The sequence below is a fragment of the Ceratotherium simum genome, chromosome 35, assembly GCF_057802395.1.
Source record: "Ceratotherium simum simum isolate JZ-2026a chromosome 35, ASM5780239v1, whole genome shotgun sequence".
NCBI lineage: Eukaryota > Metazoa > Chordata > Mammalia > Perissodactyla > Rhinocerotidae > Ceratotherium > Ceratotherium simum.
Genome location: NC_141934.1, coordinates 14,150,915 through 14,177,942, shown reverse-complemented (window position 1 = coordinate 14,177,942; position 27,028 = coordinate 14,150,915). Strand labels below are relative to the sequence as shown.

The 27,028-nt window shown below is 55.9% G+C and overlaps 1 protein-coding gene across 1 annotated transcript; it reads left to right on the top strand.

Annotated features, from left to right (window-relative positions):
* The first annotated feature begins 1,053 nt into the window (after positions 1–1,053).
* Positions 1,054–27,028, top strand: FOXN4 (forkhead box N4). Its single transcript, XM_004429874.3, has 10 exons — positions 1,054–1,129; positions 1,948–2,036; positions 16,768–16,913; positions 18,924–19,048; positions 19,146–19,256; positions 19,571–19,698; positions 20,303–20,399; positions 21,382–21,589; positions 23,709–24,101; positions 25,204–27,028. Exons 2-10 carry the CDS (start codon positions 1,951–1,953, stop codon positions 25,461–25,463), a joined length of 1,554 nt encoding a protein of 517 aa, XP_004429931.1. The 5' UTR covers positions 1,054–1,129; positions 1,948–1,950; the 3' UTR covers positions 25,464–27,028.

Sequence of the window (27,028 nt, the reverse complement as noted above, 5' to 3'; positions counted from 1 at the left end):
CCCACGTGCAGAAAGGGAACCATCCTATCTCCCAGGGGGCTGGTGTGAAGAATAATCGAGGCGGCAGAAAGAAATCAGTAAATAAATAAAGGGTGACTGTGACTATTATGGTTGTCACCATAGCAAATTACTCCAGTGGAGGCTCAAGAGGAAGGGGCCCGGAAATGCAGACTTTCTCGGGGGGTCCAAGTAGCCCAAGCCCCGGCCGAGGGCTGGGAGACCTTTGTCGCGCCCCGCCCCGCCGCCCGCCGTCCGCGCCACCTTTCCCGCGGCGGCGCCGCGCGGGCCGGGCGGCGGGGAAGGCGGGAGCGCGGGCGCACCGGCGGGCCACGGCCCCCAACGGCCCGGCGGGCCCCGGAGCGCCGCGGCCTCCCCGCAGCCGCCGGGACCCCTGCGCCGGCCCCGGGCCGCCTCACTCTCCACGCGCGCCGGGGGGCGCGGCGCGCAGACCCGGGCGCCCCCCGCGGCCCCGGCAGGTGGAGGCGCCGGACGAGCGCTCGGGGCCCCGCAGCCCCCTCCCGCCGCCAGCCCGCGCGGGCGCAACTCTCTTAAAGGGACAGGTGGCCGGAATCCGCGTCTACCTGGGGCCCCGGCTCGGCCTCCTGGCCCGTCCCCACTTTGGGGGACGGAGGGGATTGCAACAGCTCTCTGCGCCCACCCACCTCCTTTTCCCTTGGGCAGTGACGGATTGCAAGTTTTAACGCACCCAGCATCCTTTTGCAACTTAATTCTTTTGGCCCAAATCACCCTCCCACTGCTCCTCAACGCATGCTCGCGGGCATTCAGCGGCTGCCACTGTTGGCAAAGTTGGAAGAGGGGTGTCCCTAGCCCTGCGCCCCACCCCACCCCACCCGGAGCTCCGGGGCGTGCAAGGCTCGCGGCTGCTGGGAAACGCCCGTGCAATCCCCTTGACCCTGCCCTGTAACTGACCCTTGGGGAAAAGCCCCCCGCACGGCTACTGCGCATGCTCTGAGCTGGACAGCTCCAGAGAGGGAAATTTAAAAACGGTTCGAGCTGCGACGGCGGCCAAATTGCGGAACGCGAGGGGCGAGCGCGAGGGAGCCCCCCTCCGACACCCCCGCCCGCCCCAGGAGCGCCTGCAGCGGCGGCCGGCGAGGATCGGCTCCAGGTACCGCCTTGCAGGGTCGGCTTTGCTCCCTCCGGCCGGGCAGCGCCCTGCATTGCATTTCCAGGGTGGAGACCCGGGGCAGGGGCTGCGGGGGCTGCCTCGCTCTGCTCCCCTTTTCTCCTTCTCAGGAATCCTTGCATGACTTTGGGGGCGGATCTGAGCGTCTTTGGTGGGTTTGTGTGTTCATTTCAGGCTTGGAGTTTGAGAAACTTAGGGAAGTTTTTTTTTTTTTTTAAGGCTGTTTGTATGTGGCGGGGGTGGGGTAGGGGGTTGGATTGGTTTTCCAGCAAGGGCATGTGGCATTTCTGAAGGCATTTCTAGGGCGGGAGCCCTGCGGGGATTATTCCCTTTGCAAGTGGGAATTTGGCTCTCCCCAGAGAAACATCCATGACACGTCAAGCCATCCTTTTTTGTTTATTTTTTATTTTCAAAGTGATCATAACTGAGCTGCGGTTGAAGCGATAAGGCTTGGAAGGAAATCCGGTTTTTCTGATTCCCATTTTGCGAGTCCACATTTTCCAGGAGTTGACATTTGGATTCTAGAGTCTTCCTCTGCTCTTCCCTCATTAATTCGAAAGAACCTGGAATTTCATTCCATTCTCTTTATTTGCTTCTAAAACTCTGTAGAATTGCCCTGGGAAAGTGACCTGTGACGCCCAGGAATCCTCTAGTACTTTTTTTTTTTCTTTTTCTCTTTTTAAAAAAAGTGTTGTTAGTTGTTTGAGCTCCATCCTTGTGAATTGTGGGAAAATGGTGGGTTTCTGTCCTGCCCATCGTGGCTGATGGTAGCTTTGTTTTCTGCTTCTCTTTTCCCCAAGGAGATGATAGAAAGTGACATCCCATCCACGATGTCAGGAATTATCCGCAACTCAGGGCAAAACCACCACCTCTCCCCACAGGAATACAGGTGAGGGTTCAGCAATAACAAACCGTGTATTTTTTAATCGTTTAAAGTGTTTATGTGCTGTTTATGGTTTCTGAAGCTGCCCCGGGGCTATTGTTAAATTAAATTCTGTGATTTTGCAGGAAAGCTAGAAGGTCTTGATTTCAAAGTTGGTCTCTCTGAGGGTATGGGGGACTTGAGGCCTGGACAGTGGGACCACTAAATGCCTCCCATCTTTTGTCCCCTCCAAGAGAGGTCCCCTCCTGCGTTAGCGACTGGGCGTCCTGGTGAATGTGAAGATGACAATAGCGGCCATTGCTTCCTCTCCAGTGGCCCTAATGGGGGTCCAGGAAATGCCCCCCCAAAAGCTTTCTGGGGGAGAATTGGCTTCCATTCTTCTTGGATGTTGGAAAATTTATGAGTTAGAACTCCTGAGTTCTTAGCCTGGCTGTGTGACTTTCAGCAAGTCCCTTGCCTTCTCTGGGCCTCATTTCCCCATCAGTTAAATGATGCTGTTGAATTAGATGATCTTAAAGTCTCTTCTAGGTCTCACGTGTTTGAAGAATAAATTAGATGGAGACTGAGGCCAAAATAAATTATTTCTTGAGACAGGATGAAATGAAATACAAGTGAGTTGGGGGTGGGGAGAGCCCTTCATGTTTTTGTCTTCAAACCTCAGAGCTGGAAAGGCCCCTAGGGAGTCAACTAGTCCAGTCTCCTTCTTTTACAGATGGGGAAACTGAGGCCAAGAAAGGAGAAAGGGCTTGTCCAAGGTCACACAGCAAACAGGAGAGAGGAAAAGAAAAAGGACAGACATGGAGTCCCCTCCCAGCCTCTCTCCATTGAGTCAGGGAGGTCTGACCTGGTTCCCAGGGCCCCACCCCCAAGGCAAGGACCGTGTCCATGAGTCGAGGGTGCACAGCCCAGATTACGGAGTGCGGACAGACGGGGGCTGGCCTGAGAAGAGCAGGCTGTCACCTCGGATCAGCCATGTTTACCCAGGGGCTGTCTGGCCCCCCGGGGCCACCGCCACTCAGCAGCGGTGCCTTCTGGGGCAGACCGCAGCCCCCAATTAGAGGAGCCAGCTTCCCTAGGGCTGTCGGCCTGGAGGCTGCCTTCTGAGAGCCCAACGAGGCTACAGATTCAAACAGATATTTGCCGAGAGCCTGTGTGTGTGGAGCAGGGACACCACATGTGGGCCGGGCATGTGGCAGTTTGTAAGCACCTACTGTATGCCACCCTCCCTCTCCCCATCACTCACCTCAGCCTGGGAGGCTGCTCTGAGGAGCCCCATTGTAGAGGTGGGAAACTGAGGCTCAAAGAGGCTTTTCCCAAGATCACACCACCGGAGACCTCCGGGCTTCCTTCCAGTGCTGAAAGGGTTTACATCATGGCAAGTGGAGTGGGGGGCGGCATAAGGGTGAGGATTTTAGGCTTTGGAGTCAGGTATAATCCCAGCTACTATGGCCATGTGAAGTTCTCTGAGCCTCAGTTTACTCATCCAAAAAATGGGGATAGAAATTGTGCCCGCTGCATGGAGTTCTTATAAAGATGAAATAAGAATTTCTGATTCTACCACTTGCCAAGTGCATGATCCTGGGCACTTTCCCCTCCGAACCTTCTCTGTACAGTGGGGGGAATAAAAGCTGCCTCGCAAGGGTCAGATGGAATATCTACAACAGTATCCGGCACCCAGCAGGCACTCAATGTATCCAGAGTGAATGTCCTTCTGCCCTCCCAGCTGGAAGCCTGTGAGAGAGCTGGGCCAGCTGGAAGAGCCCAAAACCAAAGATTCTTATTGTTGCCTAAGGCACCCCATTAGAGCACCAGAGGCAGGGCGTCATGTGGTTAGGGCGGCTGCTCTGGAGTCCGTGTATGCAGGTTCAAAGTCCAGCTTTGGACAGGTCACGTGACTTGCCTCGGCTTCCTGATCTTTAAAATGGGCACAATGAGAGCCCCTCCCCGTGTGGTTGCTCAGAGGACTAAGTCAATAAAGCTTGAAGAGCAGGAGACGCAGAACCACTAGTTGCTGTTGTTCTTACTTAGTTACATGCACGAGTCCAGCTTTCTGCAAGAGCGGACCTTCTGCAATGCAGGGCTTTGGGGGTAGGATGTGGAGGATCGTGGTGGGGGGAAGCCCTGAATCCAGATGCCCATATACAGCCTTACTGCCCAACAGGGGCTCCCGCTAGCCCCATGCCCTGGGGTCTCGGCCCGACGCGTGTTGGCCAGCCCAGCTCACAAACTGTCTGGGGCCTTCAGCAGCTGCCTCTTTCCAGAAGCAAGGGCAAGGCAGGCAGGGAGCATCCTCAGGGGCCTGGCAATGCCCACCCAGCTCACTGACCAGCCGGCAGGGGTGGGGCAGGGCACAGGGAGGAGAAGTAGACCTGCATCAGCACTGGATCCAGTGTTGCCCGGGCACCTGGCCTGGCACAAACCTTTCCTATTGGCACGGATTCAGGGCTGTTGCTTGTGTTAAACAGCTAGCATATCCAGAAGGCAGAATAACAAAATAATAATAATAATAATGATGATGATAATAGCAGCTGGTGGTTTCTTAACCCTTTACTGCTTGTCTGTCCCGTGCCGTAACCATCCCCTGAGAGTAGCACTCTTGTGCCCATTTGTCAGATAAGGAAACCGAGGCTCAGCCAGATTAAATGGCTTAACAAGATGACGCAGCTAGTTATGGGTAAAGCGGGGACTTGAACCTGAGGCTGTCGCATCCAGAGGGTATCGTGGCCACCACCCCGGCACCCCACTGGTGAAGAGCACAGGTGCTGGGACAGAACAAGTTGCTCCACCCCCTTACAGCTGTGTGACCCTGGACAAGTCCTCGCCCCTCTCTGTGCCTCAGTTTCTTCATCTGTGAAATGGAGCAAGGAGAGAACCCGATTCGCAGGCGGCTGGGAGGATTCTGTGGCTCCATCTAGAAAAGGCGCTGAGCCGGGCCTGGGACAGAGCACTTTCTCGTGGAGGAGGGGGGAGCTCTTACGGTTATGCAGGGCCTCCCCCGCCCCTTCCAAGCACTGATTTTTCTCCCCAAATAATAGCCCAGGGGAAGTTTATGGGCTTCTCCTTTGCCCTCCCATGTCTCCAGAGAACCACTCCAAGGACCACTCGGGCGGCTGGTCCAGCCTGGGTCCAGCCCCCATGCAGCCTTCCACACGGCCGCCTGCCCCTCCATCCCCAGGGGCCGGTTTGGCCGTTAACTCTCAATGGCCATGTGCGGGAGGGAGGGGGTGGAAAGCAGCTGGAGGTGGCTGCCCTGTCCCCGGGGAGCTGTCAGGAGTCGGTGGCCAGGCCTAGACAGCAAATTGGCAGCAGCCTCCCCGCCCGCCGACGCTGAGGCCAGGGGCCAGGGGGTGGGGGCAGCCCTGACCTCCCAGGCAACGGCAAACAGCTCATGCTCCGCATGGGTGAGCCGGTTTCCCCTTAGCTCAAAGGCCGGGAGGGAAATCCACTCTTTGAGATGCTGAGAAAGAGAGTTATTAAGCACCTACTGTGTGCCAGGCACCTGCTAAGCTCCTTAGCAAGTGCACCATCCCGCTTCATCTTTATAGTAAGATCTGTGAGACAGGTGCGGGCATTAGCCCACCTTACAGAGTAGGACACTGTGGCCCAGACACACGCCTTGCCCAAAGGCACACATTCAGGGAGAGGCAGAACTGCAGAGTCTAACCACCTGCCCTAACTTTTGGAACTTATTCTGGGGGTCAGGTGCAACAACCTCCTTTTACAGACTGGGAAACTGAGGCCGGGAGAGGTGAGAGAAGGCACCTTCTCCCAGGGCCACGCTGCTCAGTGGTTGTCCTTACAGATCTTTGTGCCAGACCCTCCTCTAAGAAATGAGGTGACCTTGGGCAAAACCCTTTCTCTCTCTGGACAGTGGTTGTCTCTTCTGGGAACCACAGCGCCCGGCACACAGTAGATACTTAATAAATATTCATTGGGTGGATGGATGGTTGGATAAATATCACATGAGTAATAATACATCCCCAGACATGCAGGAGGGCTTCATGAAGCTCAAGCAATGACAAAATCCTGCTGTGTGGACCAGGGTAGGCAGACACCACCTGCCTTTCCTCTGAAGCCCCCCGCTGAGCTGCGTGTGGGGGTTTCACCCCATATCAGTGTGGCTCCGCCCATCAGTTGTAACCTCCTCGCAGGGGGGAGGGGGGCTCCATCTGTCAGGGGCGGTGACCATCCCCACATCCTTACACCCCTCACCCTCGGGCTGGCCAGAACAGCTCCTCAGGCTACCCTGCAGGCAAGGAAGAGAGGTGGCTTTCCCGGGGCCAGCCCTCCTTTGGGGTCTTGCCGTTCCACCCCCCAGCAACACGTGCACACACACACCCACTCGTGCATGTGCACGCACACACACACACACACATCAAGTCCCAAGCCAAGTCTTAGAAAGGAAAGAGTCTCTTTTCCAAATTCCTAATCACATCATTTCACATTACACTCATTTTTGGCCCAGCTGGGAATTTCTGAGCTTGCAAAGTTATATTTGATTTTCTTTTTCCTGTAAACGGTTACAAAAGATATGTTAGCTAAATAAACACCTCCGTGAAATGCTTAATCCCTTTTGTGTCAAAGTTGGATTGGAAACAAGAACAGTTTGTGGTGACGTAACAGTCTCTTACTAACCACACCTCCAGAAGGCAGCTGAAACCTCCTTGTTGTAATCAGAGTGGAAGTGACATCCCAGGTGGGGCCAGATGTGCCTCTGCACTGCTGGGATGGTGATCTGATCCCCTAGAGACAATATTTGCTGGGCAGACCCCTCCAAGTGACCGTGAAAGCAAGAGGAGAGAACCTCTCCTGCTGGGTGCCAGGCTCTGTCCTATAGGTTGTCTGAGCTTATCCTCACAGCTGCCCTCTGTGGTGGTAATTGTTACTATTATTCCATTTTACAGATGGGAAAACTGAGGCACAGAGAGGTGAAGTGACTTGCCCAGGGTCACACAGCTACCAAGGGGTTGACATGACATTTGAACCCCAAATGGATGTTCCTTCCACTGCACAATTGCTGTATCAACTCTAAGGAACCCCGAGATAGGACATAAAGGGTTAAATGCGGGCTCCAGACTTCAGCTCTGTAGGCAAAGATCCCCACAGAAACCATCATCCATCCACCAATATGCGTGGCCCTGTGCAGGCTCCTGCTAAGCTCCTTAGCAAGTGCACCACCACATTTCGCCTTTACAGCAGCAAAGGACAGAGGCCGTGGGGTCCAGTTCACCTCGGGTGGACAAATATTTGTCAGATGAAAGAATGAAGACCTGCGCTGGTCCCTCTGGGTCTGTAATCAGGTGTAAGACCGAGTCATCCTGTCCTCCAGGAGCTTAGCGTCTAGAAGGCAGGGTGTGTCAGAACAGACCCGAGAGAAATTAATGGGTGATCTTGGGAGTCTATGCTGTGTGTAGACACTAACGGCGTAATCATTTCAGGGGGAGAAAGACTGGGAGACGCTGGACTGGTCTGGGAGGGCTTCCTGGGGGGAGGTGGTGTCTAAGCTGGGCAGGAAATGGATAGAGATTGGGGAATGCAAGATATGTTGGAGCTGGGCTAGGCTGGGGGATCCTTCCTCCCTCTCCTACTCCGGCAGGTGTATAATAAATGCTCACAGGATGCCAGGCCCTGGGCTGGGTGCTGACCAAAATAGACAGCCTCTCAGTCCTTGCCCTCCTAGAGTGCAAAGACTGGAAACACATGTAAATGAACACCTCATTGCAAAATGCTAAATGTTCTGCAGACAAACACACAAAGGACCATGAGGGTTGGGTGGCCAGGAAGGGTCTCTCAGAGGAGGGAACATTTAGGCTGAGACCAGAAGCATGAGAGAGAGCCAGCCGTGAATGAGTGTGTGGAACAGCATTGCCGGCAGAGGGAACAACATGTGCAAAGAGAACTTAGAATGTTTGAGGAACTGAAAGATAGACAGGTTTGCTAGAGCAGAGGGGATGGGAGAGAAGGGGGCAGGAGGGGAGGGGAAGGAGATGGCCAAGGGCCCGATCATTGCAAGGAGCTGGACTCTTACTCCCCTGATGGGTTTTAGGACAGTGACTGGTACGTACGTTCCTTTTAAAAGGTCATGCTGACTGCTGGGTGTTACAGCCACCCATTCCACAGACACTTGTCTAGCACTTGAGCCACACACTGTACTGCACCCTTCCTGTGGTTTATCTACCCTAAGCCAAGAGGCAGGCCCTGTTATCACCTCTATTCTGACACAAGGAAACTGAGGCTCAAAGGCACTGAGTCACCTGCCCAAGGAGCCCGGTAGGAGTGGAGCCGGCCCTGGAATCCAGGTGTCCCTTGCCCCACCGTCCAGGGCCGTGCTCGCTGGCGCACCTTCCATCCCACCAGCAACACGGCTGGTGAATTAAGGGCGTCGTTCATCAGCGTTGGTCGGGTTGGTCCCCCGGCCAGTGTAGGATGGCAGCCATGGCCTCTAGTGGTGTATTGCTTTGCCCAGGGCCACCACGGGGGCCCCTGACCGTGGCCCTGTCCCCATGGAGGCACCTGGCAGATCCTTCTAAAACCAGTATGATGATGGTTTGCCCTTCCTGCTCACGGCTTGATTTATTTCAGCCAGACTGGCAGAGCATCCGAGCGAAGAGGCTGCAGAGTGGGTGCTTTAAATCCCAGCTCTTTCACTGAAGCACTGTGCAGCTGAAGGGGCATCACTTCCCCTCTCTGGGCCTCGTCCCATCTGTGAAACGGCTATGACAAGTGGCCTGTCGGGAGATGAGGCAGGTGCAGACCTAAGAGGGCTGGCAGGAAAGCAGGCATGCCACGGGGCAGATCTCCCTTTGCGTTCCTTGATTAATTAGAAAGTGATCTCCTGGGAGAGAGGGAGTTTTGTCTGCTCGGCAGAACAGGGCCTGGCACGTGGGAGCTCAGGCAACGCTTGTGGAATGAAGCAGCTGCTTACACCCTGTGAGATGGGTACAGGCGTTAGCACCCCACTTTACAGATGAGCAAACTGAGCCTCAGAAGCAGCTGACTGCAGACAAGTCTCACAGCTACTAAGTGGCTAGGTGGGATTCAAAGGCAGCCTGGCTGATCCCGGAGCCTGAAGTCCTGACCACCGCACTGAAATGCCGAGAGAGAGCAAGGGGGGGTGCCCCGTGGCCCTGGCTCCCCAGCTGAGATGGGCTCAGAATGTGGCATTTGCGGGGGCCTGGGCCTTCTGAGGACCCCAGAGCAAAACTCACAAGGACACAAGTAACACACAGAAGGTGATAAGCACAGAGTGGGCACTCGGCCCTGGTGGCCGGATTGTTACACTGATGAGAGTAGTATTCTCGTGTTGATTCTCCCAGAGTACCACCTTGCTCCTAACTAGGGTCTGCTCCCTCCCGGACACTCCATGCTCTGACCTCTTCAAAATGGGGCCGTGCCTTCAGCATCCCCAGACTTCCTAGCAGAGGTGGGCTGCCCACCTTAGCGGTCCCCCACCCTGCGTGGCCCTGCAGCCTGTATCCCAGTGGCAGCCCCACAGAGATGGAAGGGGCTCAACCTTCTTGTGTTCCAGATGGGAAGTCGAGGCCAGGGGAGGCTCAAGCGGGAGGCTGCTGAGGCAAGTCCCCTGGCTCAGCCTCACCTTTCCTATCTGTGAAAGGGGTGATGATGCCCCCTAGGGGTGTGTGTGTTGAATAAGGAGAAGATGGATGTGGCCCAGCTTTGAAGAAAAAGAAGGGCCCCCTGTGAGGGGTGGGAGCTGTCGGTGAACCACTGAATTCAGAAGGGGACCGTGGAGCGCCAGAGAGGGCTTTTCATTTTCTTTTTGCCCAAAAAGCTCTCTACTCACTAATGAGGACCGCCTGTTGGTGATCAACCCCACTTGGTTTGAGAAGGATGCACTGTCAGGGGTCACCCTTGGGACCCCTGAACTAGGAGTTTAACCTGCTCTCTCAGCAGAAGACTAGATGCTTCACCTGCTCTGATGCTTACATGAACTGCTATCATATTCTCATCAGCAGCACCTTGGGGCAGGTGCTATTATGATTCCCATTTTATACATGGGGAAACTGAGGCCCAGGGCAGGTGACGGTCGCACCCCCAGGAAGAGTCGAGGCCCAGGCCCGCCTGCCTTGGGGCTCCTGCCTGCTCCTGCCCACTGTGCTCCTCTGCCTCCTAGAGCCCTGGAGGCGGGGGGCCCTGCGGGAACCTCTACTCTGTCACCACCGCTTCATAGATGGGAAACTGAGGCCTGGGCAGGGAGCTTCCTGAGAGGAGAGAACTTTGGAAATGCGACCAGGGGGTCCACCTGCAGCTGCTCCCACGACTTACAGGGTCTTTGCATCGAAAGGGACCTCGGAGGGACCTGGGCTCCTCTTTCATTCAATAGGGGCCTGACAGTTCATCCCTCGGCTCCTGCTTGGCTGCTCCCAGGACGGAGAGCTCACTACTTTGCGAGTCACCTTGGGACACGGCTCCCATTTTTACAGAGCCCTTCCCTGTAACTTCCTCGCTGGTGGGGCAATCTTTTATAATGAAACATACCAAAACTCAAGATTCCATGAAATCAGTTCCTGAAATTTCCAAACTTAGATCAAATTTCCAGTTGTTTTAAGGTAATGTAAAAACACCACAGATTTTTCCATCAACATTGAAAAGAAGGTTCCAGACTGCTGTGGCCTGGTAGAACTTTCCACAATGATGGAAATGTTCCGCATCTGCGCTGTCCAATATGGCAGCCACTGGCTATGAGGAACCACTGAGCACTCGCGATACGGCTGGTGTGACGCAGAAACCGAATCTGTAACTTTATTTAATTTTAATGAATTTAAATTAAATTTAAATAGCTGCATGTGGCTAGTGCTACTTATTGTATAGCACAGTGCTAGGATTTTGTAGAATTCAGCACATTTCTTCACCCATTCCTCGGAGGGCAGGGAAACAGCACAGTAGGGCTGTAACGGACCCAGTCTCTGGCTGGGGACCCTAGACAGGCCTGTTTCCCCCTGGCCTCAGTGTCCCCATCTGGTAAATGGGAAGATGGTAACGATAACATCACCGGCCTGCTCAGGCTCTTGTGAGGATGACACGAGCTCCATCTTGTCACCCACTCTAGCTCAGGGCCGGGCACATATCTAGGGCTCACCCACCACAAGCTGTGTCCACAAATTAAATAAAGTTAAGCGGGCCCTTCTGCCCCTGCCTGGCCCCAGGGAGTGGGGGTGGGGCACCTGGAAAGCTGGTCTGTTTGCTCATTTGTCTAATCCACGAGGACTTACGGAGCACCCACTGTGTGCCTGGCCCTGTGCTGGGCCCCAGGGGTACAGCTCCTCCCTCAGGGTGTGAGGTCCCCACTTCAGTGTCAGGGTCTCCTGAGGCCACCTGCACCCAGCAGTGGACTCATCCCTGTCCTGGCCTCCTCCCTGCCAAACGTGGGGGCCCCCGAGACCTGGGGGTGCAGCCTCTGCCCTCCTGGGGACACCAGCCGGGTTTAGGAGAAGGTGGAGGCTTGTGGCCACTTAGGGTGCTGCCTGGGGCTCAGGAAATGGGGGCTCAGATGGGGGGACGCTGAAAGGGGCGGAGAAGGAGAAGGAAAGGCGTCCTTTGTCAGGGAACAGAAGGTGCGGAGATGTGGAGGAAGGCACAATGGAGGTGTGTTGGAGGAGGCAAGGTCGACATTTGGCCCCACCTGGGGCCTACAGTGCACTCTGGGCCTCAGGGTCCGTCACACACTATGCCCACATTAGAGCATGGGGCCACCTGAGCTGGCCAGAGGGCGGGGTGGGGGCCACACTCCCAGCACCAGGTGTGTAGGAACCACCTGGGGTGGGGGATGTGTTAACTGCAGGACCCCAGTCTCCTCCCCAGAAAGCCTGACTCAGTGGCTCTGGGCAGCCCTGGTGGTGGGGACACAGGACTGCTGAGTGTGTGGATGGAGACGGACCTGTGGGAGATTGTGGCCCTGGATGCCACATCAGAGAGAGAAGGGGAGGAGGAGAGGGGGATATTTATAGGAGCCTCCTGTGGCAGCTCTGCCTCTGCTGTTGTTACCCCCATTCTGCAGAGGAGGAAACGGAGGCTCAGGAAGGTTTGGAAGCACATGGGATGTCCCCAAACAGAAAGAGTGGGGCCAGGACTTCATCACAGGGCCCCTTGGTCACAGTGACAGAGGGACAGAGAGACTCACACAGAGAGAGAAGCACAGAACATTCACAGAGGCACAGAGAGGAAGAGAGGAAGAGAGACACAGAACAGGAGAGTTAGGACAGAGGGAGACGGGTGACATGGGGACTGGGGAAAGGGTGGAGGGAGTGGACAGAGGAGCTGGGTCTCGGAAGTTTGATTCTTCTTGTCGCCTCCTCTGGAGGTGACGCCAGGCGGGCAGGCACCAGCGACACGGTGACCCGGCTGAGGAGGGGCTGGATTTCCTCCTCACCCAGAGACAGGAGATGGGCCGAGAGAGAGAGAGCAGGACAGGTCTTGGGAGACACCAGGGCAGTGGGGCTGCTTTTTGCCTTTTCCTTTGAATTGCAAATGTCCTGTCATTTTCCAGTAGAGGAGACACCCACTCAGGAGACTGACACAGGGTCACACACACACCTGCACAGTGGGGAGTCATCTCAAACCCAGCAGATGGCAGGATGCTTCACAAAGCCACTTCACCTCCCCACCAGCATGCCAGCCCTGGGGGATACAGGTGTTGCTGCTATTATTATCATCTGTGTCCATTTTACAGAGGGGAAACCGAGGCTGGGAATCCGAGGGTCTGGCTGGGAACAAAGAAGTCTTTCCCATGTCACAGCTGCCATGGGCCCTGTGGTTTACACCATCTGAAAGGCAGCGCCAGGGGAGAATGAATGGGGTCCCCAGGGCATCTTTAAGGAGGGAACGCCAGGCACTGGGGGCCTTCACATCCCACCCACATATGGAGAGGGGGCTGCCCTGATGCGCCTCTTTGTAGGGGGCGGAGGAGAAGGGGACAGAGATGGGCAAGGGCCCAGGCTGGGCAGGGGGGATGCGACACTCCCAGTTAGCCCTGGCGTGTCACCTCCTGGTCCCTGTCACGCCTGGTGAAGAGGTGCCTGGATGCCAGACGACCCTGTTAGGCGCGGGAAGGAGCCATGCTGTGGGGCTAGCAGACGCCCCCTGCGGAGCTCCTGAGCCTCCACATCCACCTCCGGAGAGCAGCGGGCGGGGCAGGGGCCACGGGTCAGGCACACTGAGGCATACTCTGGCACGGGCAGGGAGGACCAGACCACCTCTGGGATGCCCGGGGCAGCAGGGGGAGCAGGCCCTGGCCGCCGACCCCCAGAATGAGCAGCAGACCCCGAGGAGAGTGAACGGGGGCCAGGCGCGTGCCCAAAGTTGAATACACACCAGCTCACTTGATCCTGACACCAGGGATATATGGACGGTTATTCTCCCATTTTCCAGATGAGAAAATGGGGGCTCAGGGACCTGAAGTGACTTATCCAAGGTCGCAGCTAGGGGGTCGCAAGGACTTGCACCCAGATCCGTCCAGTCAAGGCCTGAGCTGGGGCCACACCCCTGCCACACCTCCTGGGGCTGCCCTTCCCCCAGAGCCTTGCTGGGAGGCACTAAAATACAGCTTCAGGCCGCAGCCCACGGGTGGGACTCCAGGGTCTGGGCTGTGTCTTGGACTCTGCATTGGAACCAGCTCCTGGGAGATGATTCTGGTCATGGTTTTGCTTTCACCGATCTGGCCTCAGCTTCCCCATCTGTACAGTGGGCCGCCTGCTCCCTGTCCCTGTCCTGAGGCTGTCGCAAGGACTCAGAGGCAGAGGATGGCTCTGTAAGCACTAAAAGTGTTGGGCACGACAGTCATTGTCATGCCGTTCTCCGGCTTGGTGGCCTGGGGTCAGCCTGTCTCAAGCAGCCCAGCAGGCATTTAAGTGGCACCACTGTGTGCAGGGATGCAGAGTGACACGGGGCTCAGCGCCAGCTCAAGAGGCTGAGAGAGGACGGAGAGATGGCTATGTAGGACTCGCTGGCCCTGGGGAGGTACAGGGAGCAGTCAGGACGCAGCGGGCATCCCTGGGTGGCAAAAACTTCCCGGAGGAGGAGCCGCTCTGGGGCTGGAAGGAGCCCCAGCCCTGGCCCTTTTCCGGACTATGAAACTGGGAGCAAACTGCTTCTCCTCTCTCTGCCTCAGTTTCCCCATGGGTAAAATGGGGGGGTGTCAGGTGATGTCTGAGGGGACGTGGGCATTAAGAGGCCAGAAGACAGAAGTGAGCCTCCAGGGATGGGCACAGTTTGGGCGGAGGGGAGGAAAAGCCAAAAGGGCATTCCTAGCGGGGGACTGGCTGGTGCCAAGGCATGGGAGCGGGCCGGGGCTCGCGTGTGCCGGAGCGGGACAGACCCCGGCGGCTGCAGTCGGCCGCTGCTCCTCACATGAGTGGGGGGCAGGAATGGGGGGCAGGCGGGGCTCAGAAACAGCAGGAAAAAGTAATAATAAACCAGTCAGGGGAGGCCCATATACACAGCCCCTCCTGTGCACTCTGCCTCGTGCTAGGCAGGTACAAGTGTGACCCTCGCTCTGCAGGCAACCAGGTCTGGAGCACTTGAGTGACAGCTGAGGGTCTCAGTTTCCCTATCTGTACAGTGGAGATAGCAGGTAGCCCAGGGTCTGGCATGGGAGAAGTGCTCAATAAATGGAAGTCGCCAGTGGGAGCAGCTGCAGAGGCTGGTCTGTGCGACCCCAGAGCCCAAAGCTTCGAGGTACTTCCAGTTCTCTGAGGGCCTGGCTAATATTACCCTTAACATTAATATTGGTATTAACATTGACGACAGCGAAGTCAGACACTCCTCTGAGTCTCTACCTGCAATAACACATTTAATCCTCACCACACTCTATGAGCTAGGAACCATTATCATCCCCATGTGCAGATGAAAAACCGAGGCCCAGAGAGGTTAAGTTAGTGGCCCAAGGGCACACAGGTAAGTGGAAACCAGGATTAGAACCCAGAGCCCAAGCTCTTAACCACAACGTGGACTGCCTATCAGATTCACCCGCCGCCTGAGATTCTGCTCCATGATGGTGCCCAGGAATTTGGTTTGTTTACAAGCCCCACCACCACTCAGGGGGCTCTAGTGGGCCCCCTGCCCTGAGAAACCAGCCAGCAGAGGCTCACCTCCACTCCTCCCTACAGCCCCAGCACCAGGCAGAGTGACAAGGGTGCTGGGGATCTACAGCAGGTTACTGAGCAGGAGTGGGACTCACAGCACCAGGCGCTGGGAGGTTGGCCGGCCATGGGGTGAGGAGGGGTGGGTGGGGGCCGTCCAGGTACCCGTGACTGCAGGTGGCACACCAGGCCCTGCCCCTCGGCATCACTCCGTGCTCTCCTTGGGCCTGAGGGAACAGATGGCATCACCCAGGCCTGGACCACAGCTGTCGCTCGGCCAGATGAGTTACAAGCGGGCTGAAGCGGTGGCAGCATGGAGACCCAGGACAATGGGTGCCACGTGCCACAGGGGCAACAGTCGTTTGTCACACAATGGGCCATGGGGGGACAGCAGCCGGGCCAACTGCTACCACTGACATGGGCTGGCCGAGTTTTCAAATCATTTCCAGGCCCTGTTTTCCCACGAGGCAGCCAATCCCCGGGACAGCCGGGCAGTCACCTGATGCCAGCTTGGTGGCTGAGGGCCCAGGCCTGGCGACAACTGAGCAGTGGTGGCCATGGCAACGCTGACCGTGGCCCTAAAAGGGAAGGAAAGAGAGCAGGAGAGATGGGACGGAGGGGGAAGAGAGACGGGGAGAGAGAGACAGGGAGAGAGAGACGGGGAGAGGGGACAGCAGCTTGAGGCGGCCACGCAGACGGCAGGAGGAGGGCAGAGGCTAGGGCCTCGCTGGATCCGCCGTCAGATGCATAGGAAACCAGAGGCTGCATTCGTCCTCTCTCTCGCCCCTTCCATGAGGCCCCGAGACCCCCCAGTTTTGAAACTTGGACCTTAGAATTTGGACCATGGACCTCTGGGCCACAAACCAGAACGCCCCGGCCTGTGGGATGGCAGATGCAGTGGGGTCTGGCGTGGGCTCCTGGCCGGTCTGCAGCCACGTTGTAACAAGAGGCTGCTGTGGGGCCCAGGGCCCTCAGAGCCATGTGGAGAGCTGACTTCAGGGGGCCAGGGAGTCATGGTGACCCCAAATCGGGGTCCCTGTCTGGTATCCTTGATGGGCAGCCTTTGTCCCCCCGTGGAAGGCGATGTCTCTGCTCATGAATCTGCTGAGGGGTGGTGGGCGTGGGTCCTATCTGGAGCCCCAGGGGCTGCCTGGGGTCGTGGCGAAGGGCTCGGGCTTCAGGCCACACTGCCTGGGCTCCAGACCCACCACTTCCTGCTCTGTGTGTCCTTGGGCAAGTGGCTCAGCGCTCTGAGCCTCAGTTTCCCCATCTGTAAACAGGGAATAATAATACTACCTGCCTCCTGGGGTGACTGGGAGTGTTAACTGGGTTAATTCCTGTGAAGACTTCACAGGGCGCCTGGCACACAGTAAATGCTCCACAAACATCAGGGTTGATTATTCTGGGTGGGCTAAGTGAGCTGTGTGAAATGAGCGAGTGAAGGATGATCTGAGGATGAGCAATTTGGCTGCCAAATGGGGATCCTGGAACCAGGCTCCCGTGTGCAGCCCTGGGGAGGGGCAGATTGGAGGGCGAGGGTGGCCTGGGGAGGTGAGGGGCAAAGGGGTGATTCCAGGGGTAGGGGAGCCCCCTAGGAGCTGGACTGAGCTCCCCGCCCGAGCCCCTGCCCCTCCCTGCAGGCTCCTGGCCACCACCGGCGAGGATGACCTTCCTGGGGACCTGCAGTCACTGTCGTGGCTCACGGCCGTGGACGTGCCACGGCTGCAGCAGATGGCGAGTGCCCGCGTGGACCTGGGCAGCCCCGGTGTGCCACACCCACACCCAGGTAGGCTCAGGGGCAAGGTGGGGCGGTGGGAGGGTGGTGCAGGGGAGGGGCGACATCCAGCACTGCCCCCTACCCGCTGTGTGGCTGTGGCCAGGTCATTCTGTCTCTGTCTCTCTCTCGGCCTGTTTCTGCATCTGTTAATGTGACTAATTCTACCTTCCTCCAAGGGATGTGGTTCATTCATCTGCTCACCACTGTGTGCCAGGCCCTGTGTGAACTCAGGTTTCAGTGAAGAACAGACAGACCTGCCCCTACCCTGGGACACCCTGAACATCTAGAGCAGTCAGCAAACTACGGCCCAGGGCCAGATACAGCCTGGGGCCTGTATGTGTACAGCGTTTGTGTTCAGAATGGTTTTTACATTTGTGAAGGGTTGTAAAAAAACAAAGATGACAGAGACCACGTGGCTGGCAAAGCCTAAAATATTTGGCATCTGGCCCTTTACAGAAGTTTACTGACCCCTGATCTAGAGATTCAAAGAGAGAATACGTGGAAAGTGCCAAGCACAGGGCCAGTACACAGTAGGTGCTCAATAAACAGCAGCTAGTTGCAGTTATAGCAAGTGGATTAAATGCCTAGAGACACACAAAGCCTTGAAGAAAAACAATCAACAAAAACAGTCATCGCAGTACATTAAAAGTACCAGTGGTTGAAAAATTAGTGTCTAGGAACATTTCTTTCATTGGACAAACTGTTCTTGGTCAAAGCATCTATAGCAGAGGTTAGCAAACTTTTCTGTAAAGGGACAGGTAGGAAATAATTGAGCCGATGCAGTCTCTTTTGAAACTACTCGGCCACTGCAGTGCAAAACCAGGCACAGACAATATGTAAACGCATAGATGCGGCTGTGTGCCCATACAGCTTTATTTACAGACACGGGCCGTGGGCCAGATTTGGCCAGCTGGCCATAGTTTATCAACCTCTGATCTAGAACCCCCAGGGGACAGCTGTGTGAATTTGGACCCGTGCTTTCCCCGCAGACCTGTTTCTTCATCTGTGATAAAACGATAAAAGAACTGCCCTCATGAGGTGTTGTGAGCATTCAATGCAGAAAGCACCCTGCACACAGTAGGTGTTCAATAAATGATAACTGTGAAATAAGGAAGCCGCCTCCTTCTCCACTGAGTCACTGCACACCTCCTGTGTGCCTGTCACTATGCTGGGGGTTTGGAGCACTGAGTCACATAAGATGCTGTCCCAGTTGTCAGGGAGCTGAAGGTCTGGTCAGAGAGGACAAGGCAAACAGACAAGGCACAAACGATGAACCCAGGTGGCAGCCAGAACTCAGAAGAAAGCTGAGGGACCCAAAAGGTTTCTTGGACAAGAGGGCCCCAGGGCAGGCTCATCTTGTAGGTCAACTTTGCTGGATTGGAGGTGGCTCCCTAAAATCAGCCTCGCGCAGGGAGAATCTGAGATAGATTAGCAACGTCTGTCACAGGCCCAGCACTGGATGGGGTGTGTGTGTACATTTGCTATCCTGAGCTAGTCCTCAGCAGAGGAGCAGGGCTTGGCAAAGGGGAGACGAGGCACAAAGGCATTTGGACCTAAGCCTAGAGGCTCTGGGGAACAAGGCATGTGTTTGAGGAGGAGAGGTGAACAATGACTCCGTGTTCTAGCTTCATGAGGGACAGGGACCGAAGTACTAATTAGATCATCACGATGATTTATTAGTGACTCCTATTTATTGAGATATTATCACGTGCCAAGCAGTGTGCTAAGCACTTTACAGACATATCCCACCTAACCCTCACAAGAACTTCATAGGTAGGTAATATCAGCAGCCCCACTGTACAGATGGGGAAACTGAGGATGGCTCAAGGTTACACAGCTGGTAGGAACCCACTCTCCACCATGACACGGCAGGGAGATGACGTGCCAAGCACCTACTATGCGCCTGGCGCCAACGGTGGGGAATGTTCCATTCTCTGGAGGTGCCCAGGGACTGGGCTGTCCCCGCCTGCGGCCACCGTTCCTCCAGCCCAGCGGCATCTCTGTGCTTCCCTCTTGCAGGTGCCTTGGCTGGGGCAGTGGACCTGCACGTGGGAGCCACCCCAGGTCCCCTGCTCCACGGCCCGGCTGGCATGACTCCCCAAGGTGTGCTGGGTTTGGGGCCCACGGCCAGCCACGGAGCCAACGTAAGTGCCACCACACGGGTCAGGAGCAAGAGGGGTGTCCCCGAGGCTGGGGTGCCCCCCCACCCTGACCCTCTGTCTCCTCCTCTCCTGGACCCAGCAGATGAGCCAGTTCCCTGTGGGGGGACAGCCCTCATCTGGTCTGCAGGACCCGCCACAGCTGTACTCTCCCACCTCCCAACAGTTCCTGCGCCCCCCAGGCACCCAGCAGGTACCGGGGGCTCAGAGGGGCCCAGGACTCAGAGGCAGACACCCCTGGCTTGGGCTGGCCAGGGACCTCTCTGAGCTTCAGTTTACTCACCTGGAACATGGCCATAACATTCCCCACCATACCCACGGCATGGGGTCGTATACTCAGTCTCCCCACACCCTGCAGTGGGAGGAGACTAGGTTGTCTCCTGGGGTTGTAAACCCCACATCTCGCTTTCGGAGACAGGGCTGGGGTGGGGTTATTGTGAGTGACTCACGCTCTGTCTCACCTTCTCTCTCTCTCTGCCACCTTCCCCTGTCCCTGCCTGTGGGAAGTACCCTCCCGTGGGCCTGTATGGCCCCCCGTTTGGGGCACGGCCTCCCTACCCCCAGCCCCGCATGGCCATGCATTCATCTCAGGAACTGCACCCCAAACACTACCCCAAGCCCATCTACTCATACAGGTGAGGTCGGGGCGAGCGGGCCGTGGGGGCTCGGGGAGGAGGTGAGGGCGGCCCTCAGGGCGTCTCAGACAGCCAGGTGTGGTGGCCCAGACTCCCAACCGGGAGGCGTGGGGAGTGGGGAGCCCCCAGGGGGGCCTGGTCTCAGGAAGGAGCATCACGTGGTCCGTGAGCCCCAGGGTTGAGCAGCCACTCCAGACACTGAGCCCAGTGCCCCACTCCGTCACTCACAAGCTGTGAGGCCTTGGGAAAGTGGCTTGGCCCCTCTGAGCCTAAGTTCCCTCTGATAGAAAAAGTCATCAAAACGATAGTATCGTGTACCTCACGGGAGTCTGGGAGAGGGAAGCAGCCCAGGGAGAGTCTACAGGCCCATGGGAGTTCATTATGGGGAGGGGATAAAGACAAGCCTTCTCAAGTCAGTCCCAAGGGCTGAGTTCAGGGTCAAGGAGAAGGGCGGGGCCATGGAAAGGTATCCAGCACTAACACTGTGAGTATGCAGACGCTGGTACCTGTAGGGTCAACCAGGGCAGGCTTCCTGGCAGAGGGGACCTTGGGCTGTCAGCCTGAGATGCCTTCACGCCGGGCCCGCCCCACCTTCTGACTCCAGCTGTCTGATCGCCATGGCCCTGAAGAACAGCAAGACGGGCAGCCTGCCTGTGAGTGAGATCTACAGCTTCATGAAGGAGCACTTCCCCTACTTCAAGGTGAGGGGCCCCAGCCCAGGGGAGGGGTGCTGGAGCTACTCTGGCCTCTCCCTGGCACTGCCAGAGCCCAGGACTGGCTCCAGGCCAAACTGGGCCATCCTTTTGGGTCCCCAGTTATGTCCATAGACACCTTCACATGTGCCTCACACAGACAAGGGCAAAGAAACTCAGAAAGGGGGCATTTGAGCTGGGCTCTGACGGATGAAGAGGAGTTCACCAGGCATCCTGGGGGCAAAAGGTAGAAAGGCCAACCCAGTTATTCAACACAGACTATGTAAAACATAATAATCCAAAACACAGACCTGGTGAGAGCCTTTGCCTCTCTGAGCCTCAGTTTCCTCATCTGTAAGATGGGGAGAATAATACCCAGCTAGCAAGGTTAGTGAGGATTCTGTATGTAAAGGGCCTGGCAGCTCCTGGCACATGGTTGGCCATTAGTAATGTTATCCTTGTTGGCATCAAAGCAAAAAAAAGGAGCAGGAGGTGAGAGGGTACCAAGCTTTGGGGTCCCTGGCCTGGACGGTGTCCTTAGCAGAAATACTGCAGCACTGTGTGTGTGTAAGGTATCAGGTGCAGTGTAATATCTGATTAGATAATAATAAAGTAAAAGGGCATTTAACAATGATTGGCATTTAATACACGTGACCGGTTATCCATGTTTTAGCATCATCTCACTTGCTTACTCCCTGAGTGGCGGAGAAGGAGTGGAAGACCCTACAGCCCTGGGCCTCGTCCTCGTATAGTAACTGTTGGCTGGAGCTAAAGTGCAGCCACCCCTTTAAGGAGGGCCTGGGCCCTTCAGTTTGCCACAGTCCCCACCACTCTCTCTTGTCTTCCCACCTCGAGGTCGAGTGTTGGACACTGTGATGTTACCCCGGCCACCATTGCGTCCCACCCCCCTGAGTTTGTGATCCCCCTGGAGAGGAAGGGTTTATGGGGAGGCGTCTGAAGGGGTCTGCTGTGTGCCCACGTCTCCCCACAGACGGCTCCCGATGGCTGGAAGAACTCGGTCCGGCACAACCTGTCGCTGAACAAGTGCTTTGAGAAGGTGGAGAACAAGATGGGCGGCTCGTCGCGCAAGGGCTGCCTGTGGGCCCTGAACCTGGCCCGCATCGACAAGATGGAGGAGGAGATGCACAAGTGGAAGAGGAAGGACCTGGCCGCTATCCACCGGAGCATGGCCAACCCGGGTGAGGCCCGGGCCCGCGCCAACACGCACCGCACAGCCACGACGGTGGGGCACGGGCGCGCACCCGGTGAACCCCCTCCCTCCCTCCTGTGAAACACACCCCCCACTCCTCCCTAGTGGCTGGGCCTGGTCAGAAACACAGGAAAAGCCGGGAATCTCACTAGCAAACCCTGGTTTCTCACACAGCAATGCTGAACTGAACAACCACGCGATCGCACTGCTTCCTTACCTTTCCCACCACACTGGCAGAGATTTTAAAAAATAATAAAATGATAACACCCAGTGTAGGCTAGGAAGTGGAGAAATAGGCCCCTTCGTATACAATTGGTGGGGATGTAACTTGTTCAAGTTTTCCAGGGCAAAGGAATATACCAAAACCCTGCAAACTGTACCCATTTATTGCTCCCGTTATTCTACTTCTGGCAGTTTATGCTGAGGAAATCAAAGATTTGAGCAAAAGGTTTATGAAGAGTTATCCATCACAAAATTATTTCTAAGAGTAAAAAACTGAAAGCAGTCTATACATCCCACAATAGGGGATTAAATAGACATAATGTCATACTATCCCAGTATTAGAAAAATATTTTTGGAATATAAAGAAATGTTCCTAATACAATAAGTGAAAAGACAGGTTATGAATTAATATACACCACATGATCACGTTTTAAAAAGCATCTCTGTCCACACCCATTTATATATATGTATGTATGTGTTTTATCTGTATACACGTGTGTATATGTATATACATATATAACACATATATACATGTATGTAAATAACTATATATATATATAGAGAGAGAGAGACAGAGAAACAGAGAGAGAGAGAGAAACTGGAAGAAATATACCAAAATCTTTACTGTACATGGAGAGACCACTGATAACTGTTCTGTTCTTCACATATTTCTGTATTTTCCAAATCTTCTACCCTGTTCATGAATCACTTTTGTAATTAGAAAAAAAATATTGCCTCTGCTTTTTTAAAAAAATTAAGAGATGTGAAGGGGAGGGCATACCAGGGACATAGGAATGGAGAATGTGAAATGGACTGTGTGGCCCTGTGGACACCACCATGCTTAAGATTCAGGCATGAAGGGGGATGGGAGTACAGCTCAGAGATGAACAATTCGATAAGTCGGCAGAAGGACCACAGCAGGGCCCAACAGGCTCTCAACTGGGGGGACCACATGACGCCCACCCCACAGAGAGCCCTGGGGGCTGGCTTGAGGCCCAGGGCCAGGCCTGACACACATTTAGTGTGAGATCTTGGGCAGGCCATTTCACCTTCTAGATTCTAAGTGTCCTTGTTTCTAAAATGAGTGTAACCCACATAGACCTTGGGACCGTAGTGGTCCAGTCTCAAAACTGTGTTACATTCAATGAGACGCAAGCCAACAACCAAAAATAATTTAAGAGTAATTTCAGTCTCGTTTCTATCCAAGAGCATTAAGGAAATTCAATTTTTAACCCACAGTAACACTTCTTAATGCCTCTTTAGTAGTGGGGAGCAGCTAGGACCCCTTGCATGTTAAATTTGGTCCCAGTCTCACGAGATTTGCAGCCCCCGACACAGGTCCCTCTTGCAGGGCTGTTCTGAGGTTCAAGTGCAGCCCTACAGTTACAGTATAGTCACATGTCACTTAATGGTGGGGATACGTTCTGAGAAATGCACTGTTCGGCGATTTCATCGTTGTGTGCACATCTTAGTGTGTACTTACACAAATCTAGATGGTATAGCCTACTACACACCTGGGCTATACGGTACTAACCTTACGGGACCACCCTCGCATATGCAGTCCATCATTGTCCAAAATGTTGTTATGTGGTGCATGACTGTGCTGTCCTATAAGGCACTGTTCCAACAAGAGGAACTAATGTTATTAGCTGAAGCTCCTCTCCTTCCCCAAAGCCCCTACACAACTTGTGATTTCATTACATTTCCACAACAACCCGGTGCAGAGTGTATGACGCTATTCCATAGATGAAGAGATTGAGGTTCAGAGAGTCCAAGAGGCTTGCTAAGGTCACACAGGTGATAATGCTGGGATTTGAGCCCAGGCCTGGGTTGGGGCCCTGGAACTGCAGGGTGGCTTCTGAGTGACCTCTCCCACTTGCCTGCAGAGGAGCTAGACAAGCTGATCTCAGACCGGCCGGAAAGCTGCCGACGCCCTGGCAAACCGGGGGAGCCTGAGGCCCCTGTGCTGACCCATGCCACCACGGTGGCCATGGCCCACGGCTGCCTGGCTGTCTCCCGGCTCCCGCCCCAGCCACTGATGACCCTGTCCCTGCAGTCAGGCCCCCTGCACCACCACGTCCAGCCCCAAGCACAGCTCGCCCCAGACTCTCCTGCCCCGGCCCAGACCCCACCCCTGCATGCCCTGCCGGCCCTGAGCCCCAGCCCTCGCCCGCACCCCACCGTGGGAAGGGGTCCCGTGGACTTCATCAACATCAGCACCGACATGAACACCGAGGTGGACGCCCTGGATCCCAGCATCATGGACTTCGCTCTGCAGGGTGAGGCTGGAGGAACGGGGTGACGTGAAGGGGGAGGGAGAAGGGGAGAGAGAAGCCGGGGGCCAGAAAGACAGGGGAGCATAAGGGAGAGGAGGACTGTGCATTTCCCCCACAGCTCATGCCTTCAACCACCTAATAATAGCGAATCACACCAAGCATTTAATGAGCACCTACTGCATACCAGGCTCCATGCCAAGCACTTCATAGGCATCATCTCATCTCACCCTGCAACAGTCCTCTGAGGCCAGTGCCATTTCATGTCCCCATTCTGACCATGAGGAAACTGAGGCAAAGAGAAGGGAAGTCACTGGCCTGGGGTGACCCAGCTAGTAAGTGGCAGAGCCAGGATTTCAACCCAGGTCTGTCTGACCCCAAACATTCAGTTGGTAACAGCGTCCACTTGCACGTGCCCCCCTCACGCCAGGCCACGCTCTGACCCGCGGCCTGTCACACGGTCAGTCTCAATACACGGGGAGGGAAGGAGGGAGGAAGGGAAGGAAGGAGGGAAGGAGGGAAGGAGGGAGGGAGGGAGGAAGGAACAAGGGAAGTTCGAGTTTCAGTGAAGCTCCTGATTCAGTCACCAACACTGGTGCACCTACTGTGTGCCAGCCAGAGGCTGAGACATCCTCTGCCCTCAGGAGTTCCATGTCTGGCGAGGGAACTGGACTAGTTAGCAGGTTAGTCAGTCAGCAAGTTAGTAAGTTAGTTATAGCTGTGAAATGGGTGTGTTGACCTTTCCTGCCTCCCCCCGGATTGTTGGTAATTAATCTGCCATGAGGAATGGGGGATCATTGTCCCTCTGGCTTTGACCCTCATGTGCCCCTTAATGAGGGCTAAGTGCTTTCCACACATCTCCTTGGTTCATCCCTGGGTGCCTTCTCTGATCATCTCTATTTCATTCCAATGATCCAACGAGATGGAAGCGACATTCCAAGGACACCCAGTGGGAGGGGAGGGCCGAGGCTCGCTCTGTGGCTCCTCATGCCCTTCTCCGCCAGCACGTGACCTTCAACCCCGCCCGTGGTCCTCGCCTCTTCCCTAAGACGGGGACTGAGTCTGTCTGACCGGAAGCCGGCTCACCCAGATGCTCTGTCTTGGATAGGGAGCCTCTGGGACGAGATGAAGGACGAGGGCTTCAGCCTGGACACGCTGGGGGCCTTCGGAGACTCCCCACTCGGCTGTGAGCTGGGGCCCTCTGGCCTGACCCCCGTCTCTGGTGGCAGCAGCCAGTCCATCCCAGACTTGCAGGTAACGGGTCTCTACGCCACGTACTCGACTCCGGACAGCGTGGCCGCGTCAGCTGCCGCCGCCTCCTCCCAGTACCTGGGCGCCCCGGGGAACAAGCCCATAGCCCTGCTTTGAGCTGACGGCCTCACCTGCCCCGGAGCCTGGGCCCGGGCTGACCGAGCCGGCTGTTCTGGAAGAAAGGCCCCTCACCCCCCCACAGGCCCCTGAACCTGCGGTGGGGCTGCCGGCTGGACAGAGGAGCAGTTCCCCTTGGCACCCCCTGGCCCTCTCACACCTCCGCAGGAGGCCTCCCCAAGTAAGAAGGGCAGAGGAGAGTGGACACGCACCCCGGCCTCCCCCTCTGCCCCCTGAGACCCCAGAGGTGAGGCCTGGCCTGGCTGATCACAAGGTGCCTCCAGCCTGCTTCCCCGCTGGGCCCCTCACGGACCTGCCGCCCGCTCGGGGACGCACTGCTGAGCCACGGAAACGCCCTGGCAGAGGCTCTGTAACTGATTATTCTGGGACACAGCATCCGCCTCAGCCTCCGGCCGACAGACCCCAAGGCCGGGAGCGGAGCCCGCAGACTGTCGACCTCCTCCTGGACCCGGGAGGCTGCACTCGGCACTGCGCGCCCGTGCCGCCGGCCTGCAGGCGCGCTCCTCCTGTAGCCTGTAGTTAGAACTTCACAGCGCAGATCCCTGGGCCGTGCTGGGCACGGGGGCCCCGTGCACGCGTATCTATATTTATTGGAACCCGTCCACACCACCTCTTCAAACCAGCCCGCCGGGAATGCGACTCCCTGGTCCCGCCCCGCGTCCCGGCAATCCTCACGCCTCAGTTATCTGTGCATCACGTCCCCAACTGGCTCTTAATCCCTCTGCAGCCTTGGGCTGCTGTTTAGAACAAACAAGTATTTTGATGCTACGAAATTTCCTTTTTTAAAATTAGAGACCAGATATTTTTCTAACTGTTCTTGCCACGTGCCCCTGAGAGGGGAGGTGCCACAGTTTGGGGTTCAGGGAGCTTCCTAAGGGCGAATCGGGACGGGCTTACGGGGAATGGTGGGGGCTTTTTGTACTGGAATTTGAGACACCCGCGATGGGAAGAAAGCAAACTGAACCACGGAAGCTGGACCCACGTAGCGAGCAGGGCTGACGAAGCTGCAACACGGAGTATTTATTGGCCTATTTCATTGCCCGATGACCGTTTTTATGTTTTTTTCTCTCATTGCCAATTACTGACTTTCCAAGTGGCAGGTTCTGCAGACAGCTGGGTTGGGAGGGAGTCGGGGGAGAGAGAAGGCAGATAGGGCCTTCCAGCTCAGTCGAGACTGAGCACCTGCAGCAGTGGCTGGCACCACCGTCCCCTCTTCACCAGCTGGATGCTTGGCCCCTGTGTCTGGGAGTTCCCGAACCCAGAGCCAGAATTTTCCGATTAATCAACAGGTCAGTCAGCCACCTGGGAGGCCGGGTGTTTAGGCCTGTCTTGAAGGCCCATCTTTAAGCCCTTCTCAGTTCTGGAACTTTCCACCCAGCATCCACCATCTTTAGACGCAGCCTGGGGCTGCGCAGCTGCTTCGTGTGACGTGACCCCCGATGAGTTCAGACGTTTGCGTTGTGTTAATGCAGACCCCGCATTCGGGCGACCCCAAGACTATGTAAGCGTAGTGTGGAATAACTGTCTTCTGTCAATAAAGGCTG

Bases quoted from the DNA above. Each gene is read 5' to 3' on its own strand.
- FOXN4 (XM_004429874.3), top strand. From the start codon at position 1,951: ATGATAGAAAGTGACATCCCATCCACGATGTCAGGAATTATCCGCAAC. The intron at 16,914-18,923 runs GTAGGCTCAGGG...TCCCTCTTGCAG, and splicing joins TGTGCCACACCCACACCCAG to GTGCCTTGGCTGGGGCAGTG. The intron at 19,257-19,570 runs GTACCGGGGGCT...GCCTGTGGGAAG, and splicing joins GCCCCCCAGGCACCCAGCAG to TACCCTCCCGTGGGCCTGTA.